Below are 21,421 nucleotides of genomic sequence, written 5' to 3' on the forward strand. Positions count from 1 at the left end.
TCTTTTTTATGAGTGAAAACTTGTAAACAAATTATAACAAATCATGATGGCAAGTAACTTTTATGAGAATGGTAAAAATAAAATGCTACAGACTTTTAGAGATTATAATTTGCCAGAAGTTGATCAGGAAAATCCTCAGGTATGAATTAAGAAAGAGATGACTATTAATTGCAGTAGCTACTATTGTGTTATCTTGTCAGCTGAGCTACCACAACGTCAGTGCAAGTGGCCCAAACTTCAGCTGGCAGCACTGAGGGCTTCCTCTGGCCGCCCAGCTCTGCTCTGTACACGACAGGCTAGAACTGCTATAGAATTAATGCCCCCTGAAATATAACTTCAACCAGCATCGAGTGAGAACGGACAGGTAACTAATGCACCTTTTATCCTTCCCATATAGAGTAATATTTCCTACAATGGTTCCCCAAGTTCTCCAGTGGGGTCAAGTTTCAGAAGTTCACATCTGTAACTTACTTGATAGCGTACATCTTTCACTGGCTTCTGTCCCTTCCTGTGTCACTTTCTCCTGTTGTTTCCTGAGATCACCACACAGGTAAGCCATGTGAACTTGAATCCTCGACTCTTTCCAAGACAACCCAAATTAAGACTTATCTAATATTTTTAGTTTATACAGTGTAGAATCACTGAAGAATCTTTCTCATGGTTGGTATATTTTAGTGTTTTCACCCAACACGTCTAATCATAGAAGGTAGCTTAGGGTGATGATGTATTTTTTTTTAATTGGTCTTGGGTTCATCTCACCTTTGCCACTTCTGTGTGTGTCTGCAGTGACCTAACCTTTCTAAACCTCAGTCAGGTTCCTAAATTACTAAATAAGAAAGTGTCATTCCCCTCACAGAGATTATAAGGATTAAATGAGATTACAAATATAACACACTTAACACAGTATTTGGGAAATGGAAAGTATTATAAGTCAATATTGGTTAATATTTTTAATGTTTTAATAATCAATTGTGAGTAGTACTAATATTTTAGGAGAGTAAATTTATACCCTTAAGGTGTGTGAGAGCACAAATTAAAGGATATGGCACAAAAATTATTGTTCTAGCTTTAATATTCACTTTTTTAATATCTTATTTAAGACAAGCAATGTGCCCACTCAAGTCTCACCCAGTCTCTGAGTAACTAAAAATCAAACCATGAAATGTTAGCTTCTGCCATCATTCCTGCTGGGAGTGGTGCCCCTTACTGCCCTAACCCTCTTACCAATTTTGGTTGCCAAGCCTCCAAGTAGATCCTGTTTATCACTTTCTACTAAGAGTTGGATCCTCTCATTCCAGAAATATCCAGCTGCTGACTAAAATAACTTTCTTCCACCTACACAAAACTTCCAAGAACCAATTCTAAATTCACCCGATTCAAGTGTCTCTGCCTTACAAACTGTTCATCCCTTCTTCAATCTAGATCAAACCAAAAAAATGCAGATGTGTGTTTGGACACAATGATTGGGAAAGATACACCCAGGGCTACTGCCATTACAGTGTCATCTTTGTAGGAGTTAGAAAAAGACAACTACTGTGAGAAACCCCTATAAGGAAAAGGGCATCTCTTTTTGTCTGAGCTGATGAGACCTGTGCCTGTGTGTGCAGAATGCCAAGCAGAGCAGATAGGCTTTAACCTTCACCTTCAATTCCCAGATCAGTTGTGTACGAGCACAGTGTGTGTAACTGTGGTAGCTGCCCAGGCTGATCATTCTACTTGGCCAGCACCGCCATAGCATCGGTCTTCTTGCTCCTTCTGGAGCATATTTTCATCTCCATCACCAGCACACCTTGTGGCCAGAACTCTTGGGTTTTGATGAGTAAAGATTTCGAATGAATTTACCGTAAGAATTCTTCAAGTACAACTTATGTCTGTGTTTGTCCTAACTAGACACATATCATGAGATATTAAACTTTCCTTTTCTTTCTGCAATTGGTGTGTGCCTTTAGGGGTCAATTTGATGTGATTAATTTCCAAGGTAAAACAATGAAATAGTGGCAGGGACAAAATACGAGCATCTTTCATTTACTGCATGAATAAAGGTGACCCTTTCAAGTCATAATCGCAAATAGTCTGGATAAGCCATCCCGAAATGGAAAGGTTATCTCAGTTTAATTGTAACTATGTTCACTTGAAGTAATAAAAAATAGTCACCTAATGAATATCTTATATGAAGACTCAAGTCAATTAAAATTTTTGATGGTACATAAAAACTTTCACTGCCTATTCAGTATTTTGATCTTTATCAATTTCTGAATGGAGTTTTAATATCTTCATATATTCTGAGAAAGCTATCTGACTTTTTAAACTTCTGAACTTTAAAAATTACATGCCACATTTAGCTGTAAGCACTCTCTTGACTGTAGTTGGTGTTTGGGGTGAAAATGAAAATTATTTTGATCATTTTCTTCCCTTAGTGAAATGTTAGTAACTTCTATCATGGATACCTGAGGATGAATCATTAATTTCGTTAATTACTATTAGACTAGGGTAAAATATAACATGAGTTCTTTAGGTTTTATGCTTTACTTCCACAAAGTATTCAAATTGAGACAGACCTTTAGAAAGTCTTACATGGTCTGTACTTAAAAGCAAGTAGTTGTACAAAATAAATGCCATTGTGAGTTATAATTATTGTATAATTAAAGGTAACCTATCATTTAGAAGAAACAAAATGTTATTATATCACAGAGAAGTGTTCTTTAGCCACTCAGTTGCAATCAATATAACTAATACATCTGGCAATAAGACTGTTGTTAATACTGAGGTCTTTTCCTAATTTCACATTTAAATGGTTCTTGCCCTTAGTATTCCTGGTCATTCTTGTCTGTTCCAAATTTTAATTAAAATACACACATACACACACACACACACACACACACATATATCTTAGTACTTAGCCTTAGAATTTACACATGTATTCTTTCCAATAAAGAGAATTCATTACATTAAAAAAAGTCAAATTCAAAATGAACATATCTTTTGGTTATCTACTGCTATATAACAAACTACTCCAATATTAGTGACAACAAATAACAATTTTAATATCTCACAATTCGGGGGGCCAAGAACTTAAGCAAGTGAGACCTATGGGTGATTCTTCAATTGAATACTACAATTCCATGTAGTATTGACTCTGGTCACACAGTGATATTCGACTGGAAGTTCCGCTTGTCTTGATTGCCCAAGACAGTTTCATTCATATCTCTGGTGCACTGGCATGGATAGCTACAAGCCTGGGCATGGCTGGAGCCCTCTTCCCATCAAATCTCGGGGCTTTTCCATTTGTTTACTCCACAGGAAAGTCTAACTTCTTATATGATAGCCCAAGACTCCAAAAGGCAAAGGGAGCTTCTAATCTTCTTAAAAGCAAGGCCTGGACCTTTCATAGCTACACTTCCACCATACTGCATGGCTCAATGCAGTCATATGGAAGCCCACATTCAAGGAGAGAGAGAGAAAAAAAAAAAAGACAAATAGAATCCACCTCTAGATAGGAAAAATGTCAAATAGCTTGTGGCTATCTTTAATATTCTGATGACATCTGCACGTTTTACACTGTAGAGTTACACTTCCTCCAACTTTCTATTTCTTTTGGGCTGTGCATCTAAGCACATCTGAGTCACAAGAATGGTTCCTGATAGATTTCATGGCTGTTGGGTCACTTAAAAAGAACATACAATATGATAAACTTTTACCTTCACCTATAGAAAATTATTTGCCTAAAAGCAAATTCAATGAACCATTCTCTGCTTCATGATTTCTGAGAACCATTGTTGATGTGTTCATTGGCAAGGTGACTGTCTTTGTCCTGCCTTTGAGCACAGCAAGAAAGATCACAATCTCTACTGCCTAATCATTAGAATTAGTCAGGCTCTTCACATGATTGGATATACCTGGGTCCCAATGTCCCTCTACCTGTTATTTAAATCTATATATTCACCTACTTAGCTCACAAACCAATAGTTTTAAGATTGATTTGATCTGTAAACCTTATCAAGCTAGTATAGTTACTACCAACTGGAATTAGTAGAGACTGAATGGCTTTTATTTTTTCTACCTATATTTACACGACCATGAATCATTTGTCCAATGTATGGTAGCAAAACTCTTTTCAAAAATTTTGCTCAAATTTTCAAAGATTTTGCCCAACTGCTGCTTACTCCCTACAATAAAAACAAGTACAGAGTATTTAATAAAAGAACATACCAATATTATTAGGAAAATCTTAGCTTTTGTTAAAAAAATTTTAATTCAGTTTTTAGTTATGTTGATGATCTGTGCCAATTAATGGAGGATAAACAACCTCAATAGAATAAACAGATATAAACAGATTCTCATTCTATTAATAGCATATTCAACACCTTGAATCTGGGGATATTTACTTTACCATTTATTCTATTTTTTTTCTTGCCTATTTGTCTTCCTTAAAGAATTAAAGGAGATCATATATAAAAAGATATCAAAGTTATAGGTTGATCACCTTTGTAACATTTGGATAATGTGTACTGAAAGAAAATAGGTGGGGTCATCCAGATAATAAAGCTTTATATTATACTATAATACTTTAATGTGAGTGACAATTTCTGAATATAGTTTCTTCTTCATTTTTACAATGATGCATTTTTAAGCACCCTTTCTACACCCATGACCTCCTGCCCTTCATTGAGAAGATGTATTTTCCAGAATGAATGCCAATGCTCCTTTACTCATTGTAATTCAAATGAGTATCTGATAAATGGCGAATGTGAGTGGACATTAAGTTTAAATTAATTGAATGGGGCAATCAGATATGGCTAAATAGTTGGATGATACTTGCATGGAAAATAAGCTGTAAGTTTCTGGGCAATAGTTTTTAGTCCTTAATTTCAAATATATGTGATATGATATCCAAAGTAGAATTACACACTATTAAGACAGTCACAGTAATAATTTCATCTGGACATTAGAATTGCAAGATATGTCTCCTAAAGAAGATTATTCATTTTGGAGCAATATCATTATTTTATCAATTTTAAAACCAGTATAACACATTAGCACAAATTTAATTAATTTAATAATTTTTATTGATTTATGTTTGTTTTTCTTGTTTGTAAAATGTGTATTATTCACTAAATAAAATATAAAGTTTTAGTTGTTTACATTTAGATGTTCTCTTGGAATTTCCAATATTTATGTAAACATGTAAATGAAAAATCATAATTTTAATTTTATAAGATGTTTTCTATAAGTATTAATGGAACATCTGGCTAATATCATTTAGAGTCCTTAAAAATGCCAGTCACTGATTCAGTAGAAATAATATTGTTTACAAAATAAAACATGTAACTTCAATAAAAGTCATTGAGTCTTCACCTTACAACATGCACAGACATGATTTTGATTTTCTGAACTTTTGATAAGACCTAAAAAGAAATTATTTGCATAAAGAAGTCTGCTAAGAGAAATATAAAATTAATACATTAATTAATAAAAGATAAAAGGTAATCATAAAGCTGCCTATGTACCTAGGTTTTTATTTTGGCTTTGCCCCTACCCTTCTGGATAATCTGGAACAAAACTCATAATCTCAGTTACCTCATGTTTAAGATTAAGGGCAAAGAATCTAAAGCCTCCTCCAGTGCCAGTTTTCTGATTCTAGAAGTTTGTCCTAATTTCGTTAATCTAATTTTACTCTCTGGCTTGGAGGTGATTACAGTGAAAATACAGATGAACAAATTATAAAATAAAAGACGTTCCTTAATAATCCCCCATTAGTCTGCCTCTAACATTCTGGGATGCATGGAAAGAGATTTTTTAAAGCCCATGTACCATATATCTAAATTCTGAAGTTTTAAATCAAACTGTTAAATTGAATATATTCTTTATTCCCATATTATTAAAATAACTTCAAGTTGACCTCAAGGTTCAAATTCCATGCCTAATGGTAGAGGCACTACGTCCATCTTCTTCATACTATAGATCCATTCCATCCCATTAAGGATCCTGTGGGCATGTGTGCAAGGGCTCCTGTATGCTTCCAAGCTCTGTTCATAGCTTCCACAAAGAACTGGCCATGAATGCCTACAAGGCATCTTTCAGAAGGACAAACATATTTAAATACAGCTTTTCAAGGGCTACTACTGATACAAGGACTCTTAGAGACACAAATTTAAACCTATTTAATATTGAAATATACTTTCCTAAAAACATGGAGGCTTCTTTTCATGAGGGAAAAGATGTCAATCTATTGACATAGATTGGTTATATTTAATATTCTTAAGAATACTAGTGATAATGACAATGATTAAAAGACTCAAAATTTGTTATAATATCCCCATTCGTCTCTTGTTCTAGGTTCAAAAACTTCACAAAACAAGCATTTTCAAAATTTGGAGAATTTCAGACCCTCTTTGTATCACAGAAGCTATTACAAATCCCATTTGACACCAATCTCTTCATTCTTCCATCTTTCATATGCTTTTTGAAATGCAAATATGATTATACATTTCCTTGCTTGAGTCCAAATAATTGTTCCTAATTGCCTATGAAGTACAGCTCAGTGTCTTAGAACTGCATACAATCACTAAGATTTCACCCTTACCCTTTTATCTCCTAACAGCTCTCTCCACTTATGATCTCATGAAGGGTTCATGTTAACTTATTCAAAATTTAGCTAAGATATCTCTGTGGTATTTTTTATTTTTTTATTTTTGCCTTTGCAGTTGTAGTTAAGGACTTTCTCCTTTGTATTCTCACAGCACTTTATAAATTTTTGTTTTATTCTCTACTTACTCTAAATATTGATTTACTTTGAATAAAAGAGTCTTTACATGTATAGAGTCTAGTATTGGTGCTAAAATAAGTTTTCAGTGAATTTTTGTTGAATCAAGTAGTGATACTATTTGACTCCTGAAGGAACAGTAGGAATCAAGAAAGAGCAAAGCAATTAGACATTTCTTAGTTGACTATCCTCAAAATGTTTAGTATGATGTGAAGGCACCATACTTCCTGAAATAAATATGGGTATAGGCATGTAAAATGAACACAAGATAAGATATTTGAAATCAGGAAGATTTCTAAAATTGCAGGTATGTAATCATGATATACTAATTATTAAACCTTGGAGATGTGGGTCCAGTTCTCTGTTTATAGTGTAATTATAAGCAAATCTATCATATTGTCAGATTATTGCTAAAAGAATAAATTTATAGTTACATTTCAATCAAAATGGCAAAACAGATAAAACACAGAACCTCAACAACAAGTAAAGATGCCATGTAAAATTCAATAAAATATAAAATATTTAAATATAGAGCTAAGACTGTAAAAAGTAAAGGAAATCTGTAACGGCCAAAAGCCAGAGTAGTAAAGAAAAAGAGAAGCTAGAGTTGAGACACTGGGTAGTTGGCTTGGATAGGTAGGTGTTTCTACACAGACCCTCCTATGAAGTTGATGTCCTTAAGGTTCTACAGATTCAGTGAATTTCCTTTCTACCATCCAAAAAAAAAAAAAAAAGGATATTTTCCCAGGGTATTAAATTTGTATTTAACTTCACCTGCATAATCTTCAAAGCCCAAAACAAGAATATTGAATTATAAGAGGGATCCTTAGTGCTAGGAAACATGATGAAGAAGAAAAAGCAAAGACCCTCTGGAAGAACGTTGCTGTAACACAGGCTTCACATGATTTCTACAGACAGAGCCCTGACACACAGGAGGTAGCAATTCAAAACAGCAAAGACCAAAAAAATAGCTAAAAGATCTTAAAAAGAAATATTTTCAGATAGGAATTTATCTCTATTAACCCTCAAGAAGGAATTTCTAAGGAAAGTGCTTTAAGAAAAAGGAAATCATTCCAAAATAAAGTTGCATAGCGCTAAAATACTATAAACAGGAGCACAAACTGTAGTAACACTGATTGTAGAAAATGGTAATAGGGTGCCTAATTTAGAGAAACAAAATGAGGAATCTTTAAAATACCCTGAAGATAGCAGAGAATAATCAAAGTTAAGGAGTTGTGAGAATCAGGTATTGCTCTGAAGTAAACAGATACAGATATAGATGTGAATAATACACATTGTGGTGTTTTGCAAGGAGAGGAATATAGAAAATACACACATTTTAAGATTAATGACTAAAGAGAGAAAGAACAAAAAAAAAAAAGTCTAATCCAGCAAAAGAAAAAAAAAATTTAAACTCTCAGTAAGCCAAGAAATATGCAATAGTAAGGAAAAAATATAAAAATATTTTTTAAAATAAAAATGGTCAGGGATGCCTGGGTAGCTCAGCGGTTGGGCGCCTGCCTTCGGTTCAGGTTGTGATCCCAGGATCCAGGATCGAGTCCTGCATCGGGCTCCCTGCATGGAGCCTGCTTCTCCCTCTGCCTGTGTCTCTGTCTCTCTCTCTCAGTCTGTGTCTCTCGTGAAAAAATAGATAAAATCTTAAAAAAAAAAAAAGATGTCAATACATAATAATTAAAGATGTGTTTCACTGTAAATTTTTTTTTAATTTTTACATACCTGATAGCAAAGCATATAAAGAAAAAAAAGTGACAAATTCAAAAAGAAATCCAAAAATCTGTAATCTTACTGGAAGATACCACCACAGCTTCCATAATGTTTGATCATTCAAAAACCAAAGATGCAAGGATACAGACTAAAGAAAATATATAATTTTTTGATTTATACATGATTTTGCTTTAAAATCATATAATATACAATGATACAATAAATATCTTAAGGGCATATTTATAAAAACTGAGTACATAGTTGACTATGACTCATATGACTCAATAAATATCACAGAATCAGTATCATAACAGACCTAAATACTCTGATCTTAAGTTAAAGAAATTAATAATGTTGCAAGAACATAATTATTAAAATACTAATATTTAAAATGTTAAGACACATACCTCAAATTCCACCTTCCAACACTTATCTATTTGACCTTAAGTAAAGTTCTTTTTTTTATGTCTTTTTTTTTTAATTTTATTTATTTATGATAGTCACCCAGAGAGAGAGAGAGGCAGAGACACAGGCAGAGGGAGAAGCAGGCTCCATGCACCAGGAGCCTGACGTGGGATTTGATCCCGGGTCTCCAGGATTGTGCCCTGGGCCAAAGGCAGGTGCTAAACCGCTGCGCCACCCAGGGATTCCCTTAAGTAAAGTTCTTTAAACAAATAGTGCTTCAGATTCTCCATCTATAAATGGAGATAATGATACTATTCATTTCATCTATTTTTTAAAAGAAGGATTATTACATAAAACTTCTTAGAATACAGAACATGGTAAATCTTTTCTCAACACAATTTTTATCATTATAATAATTATATTTATATAATCATATACCTATGTTACCTTACTATCAAATTATAGTTTTTGTTTTAAATTTGCCTTCAAATTTTACAAAGGAAGTTAATCCTTTCAAACATGATGAACTTATAAGAAAAAATGATAAAATTAAATCCTAACCTAGCAATTTTTCCCCCAGGAATAACATGTGTTTGTGAATGTGAGTACATTTTGCTATACAGTTGTATATACATGTTTTCTCTGGAAAGTACCACATTTTAATGTGGTAGAAGAAAACTCACCTTTAAATAATGGTTGTCCTCTGAATCAGAGAATCCAAAAGCCCTTTAAGAGTTTTGTATGGTATTTATCTTTGTAAATCTGTTAAGGCTTAATGTATGATCTAACATATATTCTATCCTAGAAACGTTCCATGTGCACTTCAGAAGAAAGTGTATTTTGTGCTGGGTACAGTATTGCGCACAAATCTGTTATATCTAGGTGGTTTCAGTACTGTATTTCCTTACTTCTATGTGGTTCTTTATCCATTATTGAGACTAGGGTACTAAAGTCTCCAACTAGTATTGTAGAACTGCCTATTTCTCCCTTCAACTCTATGAGCTTGGGGTTCATATATTTTGATGGTATGTTATTAGATGCTATATCATACAGACCCAAATACTTAAATGCTTATAATTATTATATATTTCTGCTGTATTGACATTTTTATTAATATTTAATGTACTTCTTTGTCTCTTGTACCAGTTTTTGATTTAAAATCTATTTTGTCTTCTCGAGTCCTCGTATATTCCGGACTGAAGATTTTGGTCAGAGATAGATAATGTAAATATTTTCTTACCATCTGAGACTTAGTTTTCTACTTTCTTAATGATTTAAGAATCATAAGGTTCTTAATGATACCTATTGAAAAAGAAATATTTTTCATTTTACTGAAGTCCAACTTATAATTTTTGTTTGGTGCTTTTTATTACTCTGCCTATGAAATCTATAACTACTACACCGTTGTAAAGATTTTGCGCAGTGTTTCCTTATTTCATCCTTCCTAGAAGTCACCTTCTAAAATATCTAGTTGAACAAAAATTCCCTGTCCCTAAAGTTTCTTGTTAATCATAGTGACTCATAAGAAAAAAAATAACAATGATAATGATTAGGAGGAGGAGGAGGAAGAAGATGAGGCGGAGAAGCTGGAGGAGGAGAAGGAAGTGAAGATTTTCATACTTAAAAAGTGTAATTAAGTCAATTCTCTAGCAACTTGCTTTTGCTGGCCTTAGTTAGTATTATCATTAAGATTAAATACTTCCAAGATTTTATTTTTTAAAGACTTTTTATTCATTTAAGAGAGAGAGAGAGAGGAGTACATAGGGAGGGAGAGGCAGAGGGAGGGGAGAGAAGCAGACTACCCTTGAACAGGGAGCCTTGACCTGGCTGGATCCCAGGACCTGGGGACCATGACTTGTGCCAAAGGAAGACACTTAACTACCGGAGCACCCAGGCACCCTCATTTTTTTAAAGATTTGTTTGTTTGTTTGTTTGTTTGTTTGAAAGAGACAGAGAGACTATGAGAGAAAGGGGCAGAGGGAGAGAGAAGAGAATCTGAAGCCGACTTGGCTGAGCACAGAACCCCAGGTGGGGCTCCACACAGAGCTCGAAAGGGGGCTGGACAGGGGACTTAATCTCATGACCCTGAGATCATGACCCTGAGATCATGACTTGAGCCAAAACCAAGAGTTGAGCACTTAACCAACTGTGCCACCCAGGCACCCCAAGTCTTCCTAAGATTTTAAAAAATCTAACCAATCTTTTTATCTTGGAAAACTAAAATGTAATTATCTAGATGCTTAGAATCACCTCGCCAGTCTTTCCATTCCTTCCACAAATAATAGCTTCCTGAAAATACTAAAGCTAAAAAACAAGCTCCTTCATTACTGCATTATAGAACTAAGAAACGTGTTATTACATTAATCAACTCATAAAAGATTCAATAGTAGGTAAGGATTTAAAAAACCAGATTACATTTTCTTATGTTTTCGTTTCTAAATTATCAAACTAAAAGGATCATAAATAAGAAGTCTCTTCAACTATCATCTCTCAAAATCTTTTTGTACTTCATTTTTAAGAGTATAAATTTAAAGACACAGGGATGCCTGGGTGGCTCAAAGGCTGAGCATTGTCTGCCTTTGGCTCAGGGCATGATCCCAGTCCGGGGACTGAGTCCTGCATCGGGCTCCCTGTGAGGAGCCTGCTTCTCCCTCTGCCTATGTCTCTGCCTATCTCTCTATGTCTCTCATGAATAAATAAATAAATCTTTTAAAAAAATTTAAAGACACAGTTTTTAGTCAAACACACAGGCAAGACTAAATGATGCTGCGTTATTTTCTGTGGCATGGTTCACAGAAATTACATTCCCTAGCAATTTAGAGTCAGATTATAAATTTCCTAATGAAATTGAAAAAAAATAGGTTTACAATATATAAGTTAGGTGGAAAAAATGTTTAGACAACTTTCGAAATCTATTAGGAAGGTGAATTAATGTAGGGCAAAGAAAAGAGCGCTACTACAGTGAAGAACTACAAAGGGGAATATTCCTACAATGATTTGGGACATTAGAACATTGTCTTCCAGAACATATAATTGTCTAATCCTACTTTTTTATATATAAAATGTGATAAGAAAGGAACATTTTCATCTCCTCAGCTATGTCTGTGTGAGAGCAGTTGATAGCATCTATAACTGAGAGACAGTGGTTAAGACATCCATCCTTATTGAAAAAAAAAAACATTTCTTTAAAGAAACAGATGCTGCTGAGTAATTTTTTCCCAAACCATTTAATATATATCGTATCATATGCTTTGTTTCTTTGAAATAAGAGTTCTTAACAATGCCAGGATATCAAAATCACTCAAAGAGTTTTAAAACAATATGACATTTGGGACCCTAACCCCAGAGATCATGCTTCCTTATGGGTTAATCCCAAGTACTAGTCTATATAAGCCTTCTCTAGCTAATTCTAGCAAGCAGCCAGGATTGAGATCTATCACTCCATCGTTTATTCTCTCCTGAGTTTTCTTTCTAACATTCTAAATTTATGGAGAAAAAAAAAGGTTTATTCCAATTCACCCACACTGACTGTAAAGTGTATTTAACCCTACCCAAACTTCAGTTTATCCAATTTATACATTTATTCTGTTATTAAATACTGAGTGCTTCCTAATATCAGACTGACATGATGGGAGAAACCTCTCAGATTCATAATTCAAAGGTGTAAATCTAAAAATTTTACTCTATACAATTAAAATTTATGCTTTACTTAAAAGTAAGTGTGAGTCCATGGGACATCTGGGTGGCACAGATCTTTAAGCCTCCAACTCTTGATTTAAGCTCAGGTCATGATCTCAGAGTCATGAGATCAATTTGAAGGTTTCCCCACCAATCAGAAATAAGGCAAAGATGCCCCTTCCACCACTATATTTCAGTCATTCTAGAAGTCTCAGCTAATGCAACATAACAAAAAAGTAAAAGGTCCACAGATTAGTTTAGAAAGAAATAAAACAACCTTTGTTTGTAGATGACATGATTATCTATGTAGAAAAGCCAAATGAATCAACAAAAAAAACTCTTAATAAGTGATGATAGGGATGCCTGGGTGGCTTAGCAGTTAAGCTTCTGCCTTCGGCTCAGCACGTGATCCTGGAGTCCTGGGATCAAGTCTCACATCAAGCTCCCTGCATGGAGCCTGCTTCTCCCTCTGCCTATGTCTCTGGAAGGATTCAAAGTTAATATACAAAATCATTCACTTTCCTATATACTATCAATAAACAAATGGAATTTAAAATTAAAAACACAACCCTTTGCATTAGCACTTCTAAAACATAAAACCCTTAGGTATAAATCTAACAAAATGTGTATAAGATCTATATGAGGAAAATTATAAAACGCTGATGAGGGATCCCTGGGTGGCACAGCGGTTTAGCACCTGCCTTTGGCCCAGGGCACGATCCTGGAGACCCGGGATCGAATCCCACATCGGGCTCCCGGTGCATGGAGCCTGCTTCTCCCTCTGCCTGTGTCTCTGCCTCTCTCTCTCTCTCTCTCTCTCTGTGTGTGTGTGTGACTATCATAAACAAATAAAAATTTTAAAAAAATAAAATAAAACAAAACTCTGATGAGTGAAATAAACGAACTAAATAAATGTAGAACAAAATAAATGTTCATAGATAGAAGTAGATAGAAGTGTCAGTATTGTCAACATGTCAGAATCCCAATAAAAATTTCAACAAGTGGAGCACCTACGTGATTCAGTCAGTTAAAAGTATCTGCCTTTGGCTCAGGTCATGATCTCAGGTTCCTGGCACTGAGCCCTATGTCAGGCTCCCTGATCAGTGGGGAGTCTGCTTTGCTTCTCCCTCTCCCTCTGTCCCTTCCCACTGCTCATGCTCGCTGTCTCTCTCTCTCTCAATTTCATAAATAAATAAATAAAAATCTTAAAAAAAAAATCTCAACAAGTTATTTTGTGGATATTGACAAAGTGATTCTGAGGTTTATATGGAGAGACAAAAGATCCAAAATACCTAACACAATTTTGAAGGAGAAGAACAAAGTTGGAAGACTGACACTACCCTACTTCGATACTTAGTATAATAAAGCTACAGCAATCAACACTGTGTGTTGCTGATGAAAGAATAGACAAGAAGGTCAATGGGATCAAAGAGAACAGACAGCCTCCAAAACAGGTCCAAACAAATATAGTCAACTGACCTTAGAGAGATGAAGGAAAGGCAATACAATGGAACAAAGACATTCTTTAAAACAAGTGTTGCTGGAACAACTGGACAACCTAGATAACCTTGGGTATGACAATGACTTTTCACATACAGCACACAATGAACCACAGAAGAAGTAACTAATGGGCTGGACTTCATTAAAATTATAAGCTTTTGCTCTGTGCAACACAATGTCAAGAGAATGAGAAGACAAGCAAATTGACTGGGAAAGTATATCTGAAAAAAGACACACCTGATAACAAAAAGTGTTACTCAAGAAATACACAGAACTCTTAAAATGCAACAAAAATAAAACAAGCAATCTGGTCAAAGAATGGATCAAAGACCTTAACAAACACCTTACCAAAAAGATATGTAGGTGGCTAACAAGCATATGAAAAGATGTTCTACATCATTTATCATCAGGAAAATGCAAATTAAAGCAAAAATGAGGTAATGTTACACACTTATTAGAATGGCTAAAATCCAGAACACTGACAATACCAAATGTGGACAAGAATGTGGAGTAACAGGTGCTCTCATTCATTGCTGGTAGTAATGAAAACCAGTACAGCCATTTTGGAAGACAACATGGTAACTTCTTACAAAAATAAATACAATCTACGCAATCCAGAAATTATGCTTCTTGGTATCTACCAAGAGGTGTTGAAAAGTTATTTCCACAAATACATCTTTACATGGATGTTTATAAACAGATTTACTCATAATTGCCAAAATTTGGAAGCAACTGAGATGTCCTTCAGTGGGGGAATGGATGATTAAACCATGGTACATCCAGACAATGGAATATTATTCAGTGTTAAAATGTAAAGAGCTATCAAACCATGAAAAAAACATAGAAGAAACTTAAATGAATATTACTAAGTAAAAAAGTCAATCTGCAAAGGCTACAAACTACACAAATCTAACTATTTGACTTTTAGAAAAGAAAACTATAGAGACGTAAAAATATTAGTGATTGCCAGGGATTCTGTGTGTTGGGGAAGAAAAGAAATGAGAGGAACACAAAGGATTTGCAGGGCAGTAAAAATATTTCATATGGTATTATAATGGTAGATACATACCATTCTAAGTTTGTCCAAATTCATAGAACCTATAATACCAAGAATGAACTGTAACATAAACTATAAACCTTGGGTAATTATGATGTGTCAATGTAGGCTCATCATTGTAACAAATACATCACTCTGGTAGGGGATGTTAATAGTAAGGGGGGCTATACAGATGTGGATACAAGGGGTATATGGGAAATCTTACATTTTCTTCTCATTTCTCCTATGAACCAGAAGTCTACTGATTTAATATAAATCTTATCTAAAAAATACTTTCACACAAAATCAGTGTCTATTCTTCTGTCTTAAATATGACATTTACAGTAATATTTTGTGAATATATTTAAATGTTTCTTTTGTTACTCTATCTTTGATTTTGACCCTCCTACTGTTTTCAAGGTTTAAATTTGGAATATCTTGAGCAAAAATTAACTCTTAAGCCATTAACACAACACACCCAAAAAGCCAAATTCTCTTTGTCTCGACAGATATAAATAGATAAATAGATAAATAAATAGATCTCCCTCCTTTTCTTCTTAATTTGTCATTTGTTTCTTAAGAGTATTAAAGACAAAATAATTTAGCTCCTGGAACCTCAGATAATAATTAAGAAAATGAAGAAACTTCATGAGCAAAGAAAATTCCAATAATACTCTAGTGAAGATTTGAAAAACAAATTATAGTAATTCAAGCCTCTTATAAACATCTATTAAAAACTTATTTTAAGATGATATTGAAGATCACCTGGGTGGTTTAGTCGGTTAAGCATCTGCCTCTGGCTCAGGTCATAATAAACCCAGGGTCCTCCTGCTCAGTGGAGCACCTGTTTCTCCCTCTCCCTCTACCTCACTCCCTGCTTGCTCGCTCTCTCTCTCTCTCTCTGTCAAATAAATAAATAAAATCTTTTTAAAAAGATGATATTGATGATAAAATCAAAATATAATCTGCCATGATACTATATTTCAATTTATCCATATTCCTTGGAAAGCTGTTCTTTGTTCATCTTGTTTCAGCTTATACATTTTTAACTTTCACTACCTGCCCCTAAATGGGCATATTAGCACCTACATAAGTAACATAGAGAGAGAAAAATGAATAACCAACAATACAAGGCACTACATGCTATGTGAAATTTATGGCTTTGGAAAAAGGCTTTTAAAGCAAGAAGATAGATCTTTAGAACTGAATTGAAAGAGAAGATGTCTCAGAGAAGGTGGAATTAAGTGGAGGCAAGATTCTCCACTTGGAGATCCAAGATGGATGTTGTGAAGGATATCCCTTCAAGGATGACAGCCTGGGCAAAGGCAAAGGAGAAGAATGTACAAAGTATGCTAGGGTACAATGAGCAAAGCAGCTGCTCAGAGCACAGTGTTTATGTAATAGGAAGAAGGTGCTACCTATGCAATAGTTCCCCCATTATCCATGATTTTGTTTTCCATGTTTTCAGTTACCCATGGTCAACTGAGAACTGGAAGCAGATGATCTTCCTCTGGTATACCATCAGAAGGTCAATAGTAACTTAATATTACCTCACAATGCCTACATCATTCTCACTTCATCTCATCGCATAGGCATTTTTACCATCTCACAGCATTACAAGAAGAAAAAGGGTACAGTGTAAAACACTGAAAGGAAGAAAAAAAATTATTCACATAAATGTTATTATAGTATATTGCTATAATTGTTGTATTTTATTATTATTGCTATTAATCTCTCTTTTACTGTGCCTGACTTATAAATTAAACTTCATCATAGGTATGTATAGAGAAAAACATAATACATATGTACATTATATTCCAGATTTGGTACTATACATATTTATAGGCATTCACCAGGGGTCTTGGAGTGTATCCCTGTAGGTAACTGGGGGGCTACTGTATAGAAGTTTCAGGTGTTAGTTAAAAAGCATAAAATATAAGAGAAAGGATTTGTCATCTAATCTTGAGGAAATAGGATACCAAGGAGATATGTTAGCAGTTATTTGAGCAGATAATTAAACATTGAAGATACCTGATGGAAAAGTCAGGTTAGAAATATTAAGGTGGCATTAATATGAATGATAGTTTATAAACTAAAAAGTTTCATTACTTATCAATTTGAATACCAGGCAAAATGCTAGACAATAGAAGGACGAAAGGACATAACTCTGTCCTCAAGCTGCATTTAGGGAATGTATTAGGTTTACAAAGAAAGAGAGCCAGTAAGATAGAAAGGTGATAAATATAGGAGAGATAGATATACAAAGGGAGAGAGAGAAAGGAAGATAGATAGATGATAGGTAGATAGATAGATAGATAGATAGATAGATAGATAGATAATAGATTTTTTTAATTGGCTCATATGACTGTGGAGATTTGACAAATACAAAATATGAAGCATAGACCAGTAGGATGGGGATCCATGGAAGAGTTGCAGTTTGAGCCCAAAGGTGGTGGGCTAGAAAAATTCTTTCTTTCAGGGAGATTAGTCGTTTTCTACTAGGGCCTTCATCTAACTGAGGTCCATCCCATCTACATGATGCAGGATAATTTGCTTTACTCAGTCTACTAATTTAAATATTAATCTTATCTAAAAAAAATCTACACACAAACTACTATAATAACATTTGACCAAATATCTGCGTACTGTATCCTATTCAAGGCGACATATAAAATTAACAACAGGAATCAAAAGAGAAAAACCAAAAGAACAAAAAAAGTGCTTTGAGAGACGTGTATAAAATATGAGACTCAGGTTGTAGTGACTAAATCTATGGATGAGTACAGCATATTAGGGGGGAAAAATAAAAAAATCAGGGGTTTAAGTGAAGTCTTAAAAGTTAATTATTCATTCCTCAGATCAGCTTGTAAACCAGTCTGGAAAATACTTCATACCTGGTTCACTACATTAGCACCACAACATCCCTATACAATACTCCTCCATCATGCACTCACTCATTAACCTCAGGGCAGACATCCCACCAGGCTCAGTCCTGGTAGTATTCAAAGTACAGGGAGAAGAAAGACCAAAATCCTAGTCATTAAAATACATACACTCTATTTGGGAAACCAAATGTAACTCCCAAATAAGGAGAACACATTTGGGAATAAGATTGATAAATGGAAACTAATCAATAAACATTTAGTTTGATATACTAAGAGTTTTTACCTTATCAAATACATTTTTGAACTATTAAATATTTTTTTAGGTTTTATTTATTTATTCACGAGAGACACAGAGAGGGAGAGAGAGAGAGGCAGAGACACAGGCAGAGGGAGAAGCAGGTTCCATCCCGGGAGCCTGATGTGGGACTCGATCCTGGGACTCTAGGATCACACCCTGGGCCAAAGGCAGGCGCTAAACTGCTGAGCCACCTGGGCTGCCCTTATAAAAACATTTACAGGGCAGTAACTTGAACAGGAAGGCATCTGCAAGCTACTAGGACAAGAGTTCAGTGAACACAATGAAAGAGTACAGAATTCCCGATAGGAAAACCATTAGTTGTCTGTTGCAACAGCGAAGATGAAGAAGAGATGGCAAAGTGTTATGAGAATATAGGAACATTTATCAAAGGAAAGCTGAAGATGATAGGGTGATAGCCCAGTTGTAGTGTCTGGCCTTGAGATTAATGGATGGGTCAGGATCAAGCCAGAGTCATATGGGAGAACTGAGAAAATGTAGGAGATCAATTATGATCAATTGTGATAAACCAGCCATGAATCATGTTTAAAAATAGTTTATGGGCTTTTCTGGGGAATTTTTAGAAGGCTTATCTCAATCCCACCTATCACATTCATGCATAAAGATAAAAGCATATGTGATGCTCAATTAAAAGCATCAATAGAGGGAAAGTAGCATATTTGTGTAGCTAATGATAATACTATAAATAAATAAAACAAAACAGAGTAGTAGCACCAACAACATCCGTCCCTAGACCTCTGACCCTGGAGATTTTTCAACCTGTAGATTGTCTTCCTCTATGTGAATGTAACTCATAGAAAGGATATTAATAATTCTACCTGAACCAGAGCTTGGCCTCTGCAGTGATCCCATATTCAACTGCTTAGTTTGTGCCTCTAGGAGAGAAGGTAGAAGTGTCAAGTTTGGAGTCAGATAACCATTTGAATAAACCCAATAAACAGTAGTCCCAAACCTTGGATGAGAGTCAATCTGCTTTAATCCCATCTCCCACTTTTAGTTCCCTTCTATTTAGAATTGGGTGATTTGTCATTGACTTATTTCTTCTTAAGATAAACTATAAAAACTGAAAGCTCATTGCCATTAATTCCTACCTCTTTATTTGATTTTCAAAAATCCATTAAATAATAGCTAAACTTTTATTATTTCCATATGCCAGATATTCTTATATTACACAAATACATAGGTAGAATTATCTCTATATTACAGATGAATACATGGAGGCTCTTAAAAGTTAACTTGCCTCAAATCACAGAGCTAAGAAATGGTGTGACTGGAGAAACTCATGCACTCTGTTCCTAGAGTTTTATCTCTTGTGTGCAAAACTGTGCCAAACCTTCTGTGTGGCCAAACCAGGCATGCCAATTAAAATATATCTGACCTGTGAAACATCTGACTAAAAGAAGCAGTCCCTGCTATTAAAAAATTAATATATAATGCATTCCCGTTCTTTTTAAATAGGACCACAAAATAATTATCCTTTAGAAGAAAATTCTCAATACGCAAATTGGCACTTTTTTTAAGCTTCCACCCTAATCAAGATCAGATAATTAGAAAAAGAATTTTCAACGATAATCTCTGTAAGGTGAGAATAACAGCTGAAACTGACAAGAGAATCTGAGAGCTTGTAAAACAGGTATAAAAAATTTAGTGATAAATAATGTTGATTGGCAAAAGGAAAGAAGATACCAAATCAAAGGAAGTTTTAAACCTTCTTTAAAAGGATGTATGTGCATGTGTAAGAGAAAACAGTTTACAACCTAACCAAGGAGACCAAGCACATGTAAAAATCAGGGGTAGAATGTCACTTATCACCACATTTTCAAATATGGCAGTACTGTGATCATCCTTATTGTTGCTTTGGAGCACATAATTTTTCATTTCCCCAAGCAATTTCAGTGTGCACATTTGAGTTGGCATTGAGTGGAATAAAATATATGATCCATTTCTACTCACTTCCCACACTACTTCGAGTTTGGCCAAAGCATCCATATATAATTTTACTAATATTTTATCATAAATCATTCCCTCTGGTCCGTTTTCCTTTTTTCTACCTCTCTACATTTATTGGGCCTCAGAGAATAATGCGACACTGGCAGTCAGAGGTTTCCACTCATACTTGCATAATAAAAATATTCTATCTTTATATTCATACCTTATTCATTCATGCATTTCTGACTTAACAACAAATCAGTCTTTAGCTGACAGAGCATGTTACAGTCTACGAGAGAAGCCCAGTGCTAGTCAATGATTTTACGCTAGAATTGAAAAACACTTCCACACCTTTATCTTTCCACACCTTTCTTACCAATCCTAGTTTTCCACAGCGCATATTTGAGGCGAGGGAGCATTTCTTCACAAAGAATGGGCATTAACTGGAATTTATATGAAAGGAAAAAAAGCTGTATTTCCATCAAAATAATGAAACACAGGATGGAAAGTTCACGTGTTATACATAGTATACGGCAACTCTAAAGATTCATTTACCCTAAAGGGAAGACAATGGATCCAAATAAAGAGTCTCAATAATAAATACTCAGAAATGGAAATGCTTGATCATATAGGAGTTATATTTTTAATTTAATTTAATTTAATTTTTTAAGGAACCACCATACCATTTTCCATAATGAATGTACCGATTTCCATCCCTACCTTATGTTAGAAATATGTTATCATTTCTTAGGATTATGAGGAATGGCCATTTGTGCTTCTAAGAAATTTGCCCCTTTCTTACAGGCTATCCAATTGGTTGGGATACAACTGTCCAAAATACTTTTTTTTTTAAGATTGTATTTATTTATTTATGAGAGACACAGAGAAACAGAGAGAGAGGCAGAGACACAGGCAGAGGGAGAAGCAGGCTCCACGTGGGGAGCCTGACGCCGAACTCGATCCCAGGTCTCCAGGATCACACCCTGAGCTGAAGGAGGTGCTAAATTGCTAAGCCACTGGGGCTGCCCTGTCCAAAATACTCTTATAGTCCTTTTTATTTCCACAGAATTGGTAGTAATGTCCTGCTTTTATTTCTGATTTAGTAATGAGTATTCTTTTTCTCAGACAATTTTATTAAAGTTTTCTCACTTTTTTTTGATCTTTTCAAAGAAGCAACTTTTGGT

The 21,421-nt window shown here is 34.6% G+C and overlaps 1 protein-coding gene across 11 annotated transcripts in view; it reads right to left on the bottom strand.

Annotated features, from left to right (window-relative positions):
- LOC140620186 (zinc finger protein 385C-like) overlaps positions 1 to 21,421 on the bottom strand; it is a 450,118-nt gene that overhangs the window by 259,321 nt on the left and 169,376 nt on the right. For 10 of the 11 annotated variants that reach the window (XR_012019945.1, XR_012019942.1, XR_012019944.1 and 7 more), the window contains one exon: positions 19,127 to 19,181. Coding sequence is in view for 7 of the 11 variants with exons in the window: in XM_072804085.1 (XP_072660186.1) it covers positions 19,127 to 19,181 (55 nt within the window). In the remaining 4 variants the exon portion in view is untranslated. Of the gene's footprint in view, positions 1 to 16,656; positions 16,754 to 19,126; positions 19,182 to 21,421 lie in introns of those variants that run through there. The other variant, XM_072804087.1, reaches the window with a different exon arrangement.

Source organism: Canis lupus, chromosome 28 (genome assembly GCF_048164855.1).
Source record: "Canis lupus baileyi chromosome 28, mCanLup2.hap1, whole genome shotgun sequence".
NCBI classification, from domain to species: Eukaryota; Metazoa; Chordata; class Mammalia; order Carnivora; family Canidae; genus Canis; species Canis lupus.